Source organism: Engystomops pustulosus, unplaced genomic scaffold (assembly GCF_040894005.1).
Source record: "Engystomops pustulosus unplaced genomic scaffold, aEngPut4.maternal MAT_SCAFFOLD_59, whole genome shotgun sequence".
Taxonomy (NCBI): domain Eukaryota; kingdom Metazoa; phylum Chordata; class Amphibia; order Anura; family Leptodactylidae; genus Engystomops; species Engystomops pustulosus.
The window spans coordinates 587,168-598,249 of NW_027284967.1; the positions used below are offsets into that span (position 1 = coordinate 587,168).

The 11,082-nt window shown below is 55.5% G+C and overlaps 1 protein-coding gene across 1 annotated transcript in view; it reads left to right on the forward strand.

Moving 5' to 3' along the window:
• The window catches only part of LOC140106886 (inter-alpha-trypsin inhibitor-like), a 104,437-nt gene extending 94,868 nt beyond the window's left edge, over positions 1–9,569 (forward strand). Inside the window, exon 6 of the mRNA XM_072131510.1 lies at positions 9,448–9,569. Coding sequence (XP_071987611.1) covers positions 9,448–9,502 — 55 coding nt within the window. The 3' untranslated portion in view covers positions 9,503–9,569. The remainder of the gene's footprint in view (positions 1–9,447) is intronic.
• Positions 9,570–11,082: the final 1,513 nt, after the last annotated feature.

The following is an 11,082-nucleotide window of genomic DNA, read 5'->3' on the forward strand; positions in this document are numbered from 1 at the left end:
CGACCCCCATAGACCTGACCCTAGAGTACATGACCAGACCTGACCCTAGAGTACATGACCATCCCCGACCCTCATAGACCTGACCCCAGAGTACATGCCCAGTCCCAACCCTCAAAGACCTTACCCCAGAGTACATAACTAGCCCCGAGCCTCATAGACCTGACCCCAGAGTACATGCCCAGTCCCGACCCTCATAGACCTGACCCTAGAGTACATGATCAGCCCCGACCCTCATAGACCTGACCCTAGAGTAAGTGCCCAGTCCCGACCCTCATAGACCTGACCCTAGAGTACATGCCCAGCCCCGACCCTCGTAGACCTGACCCCAGAGTACATGCCCAGTCCCGACCCTCATAGACCTGACCCTAGAGTACATGACCATCCCTGAGCCTCATAGACCTGACCCCAGAGTACATGCCCAGCCCTGACCCTCATAGACCTGACCCTAGAGTACATGCCCATTCCCGACCCTCATAGACCTGACCCCAGAGTACATGACCAGCCCTGACCCTCATAGACCTGACCCTAGAGTACATGCCCAGTCCCAAACCTCATAGACCTGACCCTAGAGTACATGACCAGCCCCGACCCTCATAGACCTGACCCTAGAGTACATGCCCAGCCCCGACCCTCATAGACCTGACCCTAGAGTACATGCCCAGCCCCGACCCTCATAGACCTGACCCTAGAGTACATGCCCATTCCCAACCCTCAAAGACCTGACCCCAGAGTACATAACTAGCCCTGACCCACATAGACCTGACCCTAGAGTACATGCCCAGCCCCGACCCTCATAGACCTTACCCTAGAGTACAAGCCCAGCCCCGACCCTCATAAACCTGACCCTAGAGTACATGACCAGCCCCGACCCTCATAAACCTGACCCAAGAGTACATGACCAGCCCCGACTCTCATAGACCTGACCCTACAGTACCTGACGAGCCCCGACCCTCATAGACCTGACCCCAGAGTACATGACCATCCCCGACCCCCATAGACCTGACCCTAGACCTGACCCTAGAGTACATGACCAGCCCCGACCCTCATAGACCTGACCCTAGAGTACATGACCAGCCCCGACCCTCATAGACCTGACCCCAGAGTACATGCCAAGCCCCGACCCTCATAGACCTGACCCTCTAGTACATGCCCAGCCCGACCCTCATAGACCTGACCCTAGAGTAAATGCCCAGCCCCGACCCTCATAGACCTGACCCCAGAGTACATGCCCAGCCCCCACCCCCATAGACCTGACCTTAGAGTACATGACCATCCCCGACCCTCATAGACCTGACCCTAGAGTACCTGACCAGCCCCTACCCTCATAGACCTGACCGTAGAGTACATGCCCAGCCCCCGACTCCCATAGACCTGACCCTAGAGTACATGAACATTCCCGACCCCCATAGACCTGACCCTAGAGTACATGCCCTGCCCCGATCCTCATAGACCTGACCCTAGAGTACATGATCAGCCCTGACCCTCATAGACCTGACCCTAGAGTACATGACCAGCCCTGACCCTCATAGACCTGACCCTAGAGTACATGACCAGCCCCGACCCTCATAGACCCGACCCTCATAGACCTGACCCTAGAGTAGATGACCAGCCCCGACCCTCATAGACCTGACCCTAGAGTACATGACCATCCCCGACCCTCATAGACCCGACCCTACAGTACCTGACAAGCCCCGACCCTCATAGACCTGACCCCAGAGTACCTGACGAGCCCCGACCCTCATAGACCTGACCCCAGAGTACATGACCAGCCCCGACCCTCATAGACCTTACCCTAGAGTACATGACCAGCCCCAACCCTCATAGACCTGACCCTAGAGTACATGACCATCCCCGACCCTCATAGACCTGACCCTAGAGTACATGACCAACCCAGACCCTCATAGACCCGACCCTCATAGACCTGACCCTAGAGTACATGACCATCCCCGACCCCCATGCACCTGACCCTAGAGTACATGACCATCGCCGACCCTCATAGACCTGACCCTAGAGTACATGACCAGCCCCGACCCTCATAGACCTGACCCAAGAGTACATGACCAGCCCCGACCCTCATAGACCTGACCCTCATATACCCGACCCTAGAGTACATGACCAGCCCCGACTCTCATAGACCTGACCCCAGAGTACATGACCATCCCCAACCCCCATAGACCTGACCCTAGAGTACATGACTAGCCCCGATCCTCATAGACCTGACCCTCGAGTACATGCCCAGCCCTGACCCTCACAGACCTGACCCTAGAGTACATGACCATCCCCGACCCTCATACACCTGACCCTAAAGTACATGACCAACCCAGACCCTCATAGACCCGACCCTCATAGACCTGACCCTAAAGTACATGACCAACCCAGACCCTCATAGACCAGACCCTCATAGACCTGACCCTAGAGTACATGACCAGCCCCAACCCTCATAGACCTGACCCTAGAGTACATGACCATCCCCGACCCTCATAGACCTGACCCTACAGTACCTGACGAGCCCCGACCCTCATAGACCTGACCCTAGAGTACATGCCCAGCCCCGACCCTCATAGACCTGACCCCAGAGTACATGACCAGCCCCGACCCTCATATACCTGACCCTAGAGAACATGCCCAGTCCCGACCCTCATAGACCTGACCCTAGAGTACATGACCAGCCCTGAGCCTCATAGACCTGACCCCAGAGTACATGCCCAGCCCCGACCCTCATAGACCTGACCCTAGAGTACATGCCCAGCCCCGACCCTCATAAACCTGACCCCAGAGTACATGACCAGCCCCGACCCTCATATACCTGACCCTAGAGAACATGCCCAGTCCCGACCCTCATAGACCTGACCCTAGAGTACATGCCCAGCCCCGGCCCTCATAGACCTGACCCAAGAGTACATGACCAGCCCCGACCCTCATAGACCCGACGCTCATAGACCCGACCCTCATAGACCCGACCCTAGAGTACATGACCAGCCCCGACCCTCATAGACCTGACCCTAGAGTACATGACCATCCCCGACCCCCATGCACCTGACCCTAGAGTACATGACCATCGCCGACCCTCATAGACCTGACCCTAGAGTACATGACCAGCCCCGACCCTCATAGACCTGACCCAAGAGTACATGACCAGCCCCGACCCTCATAGACCTGACCCTCATATACCCGACCCTAGAGTACATGACCAGCCCCGACTCTCATAGACCTGACCCCAGAGTACATGACCATCCCCAACCCCCATAGACCTGACCCTAGAGTACATGACTAGCCCCGATCCTCATAGACCTGACCCTCGAGTACATGCCCAGCCCTGACCATCACAGACCTGACCCTAGAGTACATGACCATCCCCGACCCTCATACACCTGACCCTAAAGTACATGACCAACCCAGACCCTCATAGACCCGACCCTCATAGACCTGACCCTAAAGTACATGACCAACCCAGACCCTCATAGACCTGACCCTAGAGTACATGACCAGCCCCAACCCTCATAGACCTGACCCTAGAGTACATGACCATCCCCGACCCTCATAGACCTGACCCTACAGTACCTGACGAGCCCCGACCCTCATAGACCTGACCCTAGAGTACATGCCCAGCCCCGACCCTCATAGACCTGACCCCAGAGTACATGACCAGCCCCGACCCTCATATACCTGACCCTAGAGAACATGCCCAGTCCCGACCCTCATAGACCTGACCCTAGAGTACATGACCAGCCCTGAGCCTCATAGACCTGACCCCAGAGTACATGCCCAGCCCCGACCCTCATAGACCTGACCCTAGAGTACATGCCCAGCCCCGACCCTCATAGACCTGACCCCAGAGTACATGACCAGCCCCGACCCTCATATACCTGACCCTAGAGAACATGCCCAGTCCCGACCCTCATAGACCTGACCCTAGAGTACATGCCCAGCCCCGGCCCTCATAGACCTGACCCAAGAGTACATGACCAGCCCCGACCCTCATAGACCCGACGCTCATAGACCCGACCCTCATAGACCCGACCCTAGAGTACATGACCAGCCCCGACCCTCATAGACCTGACCCTAGAGTACATGACCATCCCCGACCCTCATAGACCTGACCCTACAGTACCTGACGAGCCCCGACCCTCATAGACCTGACCCCAGAGTACCTGACGAGCCCCGACCCTCATAGACCTGACCCCAGAGTACATGACCATCCCCGACCCCCATAGACCTGACCCTAGAGTACATGACCAGCCCCGACCCTCATAGACCTGACCCTAGAGTACATGACCAGCCCCGACCCTCATAGACCTGACCCAATAGTACCAGACGAACCCCGACCCTCATAGACCTGACCCCAGAGTACATGACCATCCCCGACCCCCATAGACCTGACCCTAGAGTACATGACCAGCCCCGACCCTCATAGACCTGACCCTAGAGTACATGACCAGCCCCGACCCTCATAGACCTGACCCTAGAGTACATGACCAACCCAGACCCTCATAGACCCGACCCTCATAGACCTGACCCTAGAGTACATGACCATCCCCGACCCCCATGCACCTGACCCTAGAGTACATGACCAGCCCCGACCCTCATAAACCTGACCCTAGAGTACATGACCATCGCCGACCCTCATAGACCTGACCCTAGAGTACATGACCAGCCCCGACCCTCATAGACCTGACCCAAGAGTACATGACCAGCCCCGACCCTCATAGACCTGACCCTCATATACCCGACCCTAGAGTACATAACCAGCCCCGACCCTCATAGACCTGACCCCAGAGTACATGCCCAGCCCCGACCCTCATAGACCTGACCCTAGAGTACCTGATGAGCCCCGACCCTCATAGACCTGACCCCAGAGTACATGATCATCCCCGACCCCCATAGACCTGACCCTAGAGTACATGACCAGCCCCGACCCTCATAGACCTGACCCTAGAGTACATGACCAGCCCCGACTCTCATAGACCTGACCCCAGAGCACATGACCATCCCCGACCCCCATAGACCTGACCCTAGAGTACATGACTAGCCCCGATCCTCATAGACCTGGCTCTCGAGTACATGCCCAGCCCTGACCCTCACAGACCTGACCCTAGAGTACATGACCATCCCCGACCCTCATAGACCTGACCCTAAAGTACATGACCAACCCAGACCCTCATAGACCTGACCCTAAAGTACATGACCAACCCAGACCCTCATAGACCCGACCCTCATAGACCTGACCCTAAAGTACATGACCAACCCAGACCCTCATAGACCCGACCCTCATAGACCTGACCCTAGAGTACATGACCAGCCCCAACCCTCATAGACGTGACCCTAGAGTACATGACCATCCCCGACCCTCATAGACCTGACCCTACAGTACCTGACGAGCCCCGACCCTCATAGACCTGACCCTAGAGTACATGCCCAGCCCCGACCCTCATAGACCTGACCCCAGAGTACATGACCAGCCCCGACCCTCATAGACCTGACCCTAGAGAACATGCCCAGTCCTGACCCTCATAGACCTGACCCTAGAGTACATGACCAGCCCTGAGCCTCATAGACCTGACCCCAGAGTACATGCCCAGCCCCGACCCTCATAGACCTTACCCTAGAATACATGCCCAGTCCCAACCCTCAAAGACCTGACCCCAGAGTACATAACTAGCCCCGACCCTCATAGACCTGACCCTAGAGTACATGCCCAGCCCCGACCCTCATAGACCTGACCCAAGAGTTCATGACCAGCCCCGACCCTCATAGACCCGACGCTCATAGACCCGACGCTCATAGACCCGACCCTAGAGTACATGACCAGCCCCGACCCTCATAGACCTGACCGTAGAGTACATGACCATCCCCGACCCTCATAGACCTGACCCTACAGTACCTGACGAGCCCCGACCCTCATAGACCTGACCCCAGAGTACCTGACGAGCCCCGACCCTCATAGACCTGACCCCAGAGTACATGACCATCCCCGACCCCCATAGACCTGACCCTAGAGTACATGACCAGCCACGACCCTCATAGACCTGACCCTAGAGTACATGACCAGCCCCGACCCTCATAGACCTGACCCCAGAGTACATGACCCTCCCCGACCCCCATAGACCTGACCCTAGAGTACATGACCAACCCCGACCCTCATAGACCTGACCCTAGAGTACATGACCAGCCCCGACCCTCATAGACCTGACCCTAGAGTACATGACCATCCCCGACCCTCATAGACCTGACCCTAGAGTACATGACCAACCCAGACCCTCATAGATCCGACCCTCATAGACCTGACCCTGGAGTATATGACCAGCCCCGACCCTCATAGACCTGACCCAAGAGTAAATGACCATCCCCGACCCCCATGGACCTGACCCTAGAGTACATGACCATCCAGGACCCTCATAGACCTGACCCTAGAGTACATGACCATCCCCGACCCTCATAGACCGGACCCTAGAGTACATGACCAGCCCCGACCCTCATAGACCTGACCCAAGAGTACATGCCCAGCCCCGACCCTCATAGACCTGACCCAAGAGTACATGACCAGCCCCGACCCTCATAGACCCGACCCTAGAGTACATGACCAGCCCCGACCCTCATAGACCTGACCCTAGAGTACATGCCCAGCCCCGACCATCATGCACCTGACCCTAGAGCACCTGATGAGCCCCGACCCTCATAGACCTGACCCCAGAGTACATGATCATCCCCGACTCTCGTAGACCTGACCCCAGAGTACATGACCATCCCCGACCCCCATAGACCTAACTCTAGAGTACATGACCAGCCCCGAACCTCATAGACCTGACCCTAGAGTACATGACCAGCCCCGACCCTCATAGACCTGACCCTAGAGTACATAACCAGCCCCGACCTTCATAGACCTGACCCTAGAGTACATGCCCAGCCCGACCCTCATAGACCTGACCCAAGAGGACATGACCATCCCCGACCCCCATAGACCTGACCCGAGAGTACATGACCAGACCTGACCCTAGAGTACATGACCATCCCCGACCCTCATAGACCTGACCCTAAAGTACATGCCCAGTCCCAACCCTTAAAGACCTTACCCCAGAGTACATAACTAGCCCCGACCCTCATAGACCTGACTCCAGAGTACATGCCCAGTCCCGACCCTCATAGACCTGACCCTAGAGTACATGATCAGCCCTGACCCTCATAGACCTGACCCTAGAGTACATGCCCAGCCCCGACCCTCGCAGACCTGACCCTAGAGTACATGCCCAGCCCCGACCCTCATAGACCTGACCCCAGAGTACATGACCAGCCCCGACCCTCATAGACCTGACCCTAGAGAACATGCCCAGTCCCGACCCTCGTAGACCTGACCCTAGAGTACATGACCAGCCCTGAGCCTCATAGACCTGACCCCAGAGTACATGCCCAGCCCTGACCCTCATAGACCTGACCCTAGAGTACATGCCCATTCCCGACCCTCATAGACCTGACCCCAGACTACATGACCAGCCCCGACCCTCATAGACCTGACCCTAGAGTACATGCCCAGTCCCAACCCTCATAGACCTGACCCTAGAGTACATGACCAGCCCCGACCCTCATAGACCTGACCCTAGAGTACATGCCCAGCCCCGACCCTCATAGACCTGACCCTAGAGTACATGCCCAGCCCCGACCCTCATAGACCTGACCCTAGAGTACATGCCCAGTCCCAACCCTCAAAGACCTGACCCCAGAGTACATAACTAGCCCCGACCCTCATAGACCTGACCCTAGAGTACATGCCCAGCCCCGACCCTCATAAACCTGACCCTAGAGTACATGACCAGCCCCGACCCTCATAAACCTGACCCTAGAGTACATGACCAGCCCCGACCCTCATAGACCTGACCCTACAGTACCTGACGAGCCCCGACCCTCAAAGACCTGACCCCAGAGTACATGACCATCCCCGACCCCCATAGACCTGACCCTAGACCTGACCCTAGAGTACATGACCAGCCCCGACCCTCATAGACCTGACCCTAGAGTACATGACCAGCCCCGACCCTCATAGACCTGACCCCAGAGTACATGCCAAGCCCCGACCCTCATAGACCTGACCCTCTAGTACATGCCCAGCCCGACCCTCATAGACCTGACCCTAGAGTAAATGCCCAGCCCCGACCCTCATAGACCTGACCCAGAGTACATGCCCAGCCCCCACCCCCATAGACCTGACCTTAGAGTACATGACCATCCCCGACCCTCATAGACCTGACCCTAGAGTACCTGACCAGCCCCTACCCTCATAGACCTGACCCTAGAGTACATGCCCAGCCCCCGACTCCCATAGACCTGACCCTAGAGTACATTAACATTCCTGACCCCCATAGACCTGACCCTAGAGTACATGCCCTGCCCCGATCCTCATAGACCTGACCCTAGAGTACATGATCAGCCCCGACCCTCATAGACCTGACCCTAGAGTACATGACCAGCCCTGACCCTCATAGACCTGACCCTACAGTACATGACCAGCCCCGACCCTCATAGACCCGACCCTCATAGACCTGACCCTAGAGTAGATGACCAGCCCCGACCCTCATAGACCTGACCCTAGAGTACATGACCATCCCCGACCCTCATAGACCTGACCCTACAGTACCTGACAAGCCCCGACCCTCATAGACCTGACCCCAGAGTACCTGACGAGCCCCGACCCTCATAGACCTGACCCCAGAGTACATGACCAGCCCCGACCCTCATAGACCTGACCCTAGAGTACATGACCAGCCCCAACCCTCATAGACCTGACCCTAGAGTACATGACCATCCCCGACCCTCATAGACCTGACCCTAGAGTACATGACCATCCCCGACCCTCATAGACCTGACCCTAGAGTACATGACCAGCCCCGACCCTCATAGACCTGACCCAAGAGTACATGACCAGCCCCGACCCTCATAGACCTGACCCCAGAGTACATGATCATCCCCGACCCCCATAGACCTGACCCTAGAGTACATGACCAGCCCCGACCCTCATAGACCTGACCCTAGAGTACATGACCAGCCCCGAACCTCATAGACCTGACCCTCGAGTACATGCCCAGCCCGACCCTCATAGACCTGACCCAAGAGTACATGACCATCCCCGACCCTCATAGACCTGACCCCAGAGTACATGACCATCCCCGACCCCCATAGACCTGACCCTAGAGTACATGAACAACCCCGACCCTCATAGATCTGACCCTAGAATACATGACCAGCCCTGACCCTCATAGACCCGACCCTCATAGACCTGACCCTAGAGTACATGACATCACCGACCCTCATAGACCTGACCCTAGAGTACATGACCAGCCCACGACCCTCAAAGACATGACTCTACCGCACCTGAGCAGCCCCCAACCCTGCCCTTGGCCCTGGTCCAGTCCTCACTATGTTCCATCTGTCGAATAATTTATCTTTCATCATTTTCAGGAAGAAACTGAAGAAGCAGCAGCACAAGCGCGTCCCTGACACAGAGATGAAATGAGACCCAGGAAGGAAATGTGAATGTTTTATAAGGGAAATTTGTACTAATAAAATGACAATGAGGTGGATGTGCTTCTCGTGTGTATCTAGGGCGATGCCAGTGACCGGGTGCTGTACGTTATTTGAACAGAAGGGATACAGGTTGGGGAAGGGGGTGCAGTACGCCAGGCTGGGAATTACCAGGGTGCTGCCGTGGTTCCAGGAAACATCGTTACCGGTAAGTAGTTCCTGTTTTCCCCCTTCACCACCCGAGAGATTAACGGAGAGAAGAATTCAGGGAGGGATAAAAGACGGCAGGACTTTCTTGCCAGTAGACTGTTCTAGTAGAATTTGTTCTACTACTCAGTTAGTGATTGTGTAGAAAGGACACAGATGTGATGAAACATGAGGCACCTAAAGAACTGTAGGCTAAGTAGTACAACTTACCTGACCACCGAATAAACTGATTACTTCCCTGTTCGTGTACCGTAAGCAAAGGATCTACAGCTGATGGTTATAATCTCCAGCTCTTTGGGACGGACTCCAGATTCTCAGAAAAACTGAACCTGTTACTTAGGTTCCTACACCCCAAGTGGACAGTATCCATAATACTAGGGAAGCCACTGCTCCCAGCCAGGATCATGGTATCATTCCCATCATCTTATGCATCTGTGGACCCACCGCTCCCAGCCAGGATCATGGTATCATTCCCATCATCTTGTGCATCTGTGGACCCACCGCTCCCAGCCAGGATTCAGGCATAGACCACAATATCTTATATATCCGAGCTCCCAGTCAGGATTCAGGCAGAACTTCTATACCTGTGGACCCACCGCTCCCAGCCAGGATTATGGGATCAATCACCACTCGTGTCCGGCCTTGGATTCCCTTCTTGTAGTGACCACATCCAATTACTGGACCTGTGGATAACACAACTATACATAATGCGTAGCCACCAATGTTCATATGTCACGCGGCTCCACAACCACAAGGTGCACTATGAATAACCTAGGACAGAGGTGGCGAACCTATGGCACGTGTGCCAGAGGTGGCACTCGGAGCCCTTTTTGCTGGCACTCAGGCCATTGTCCAAGGACAGAGTTCCCCAAACACTGACCTTAAGAGAAGCTGCTCTCAGCACTATTTTAATGTGACACTTTATTGGCTGTTTGGAACTGCGTGGAAAGTAAGAAGGTGTCTTCCTGTACAGAGAGACCCTGGAAAGAAGCTACAATGATAGTTTGAATTTGCCTTCCTTTTGTCAACTATACTGGTGGCCTCAGACGGCCGATACAATTGAAAGATGTGGAAGAACCGGTAGAAGTAAGTTACTGTATAAAATTCCACGCTGGCACTTCAAGGTAAATAAGTAGATTTTGGATGTAGTTTGGGCACTCTGTCTGTAAAAGGTTCGCCATCACTGACCTAGGATATTAGTGTATGTAGACTCCTAAGGTTGGAGAGAACGGTTTTTCTCAGTTACTGCAATGCTCCAGCCATGAGCTGCTTCAGAACTTCACCACTTTCCATGCACAGCAGCGTCAGGCTCTGGTGGTCGCTACTTCTTGTAATTTTGAGTTTCCGGATGAACAATGTTGATGG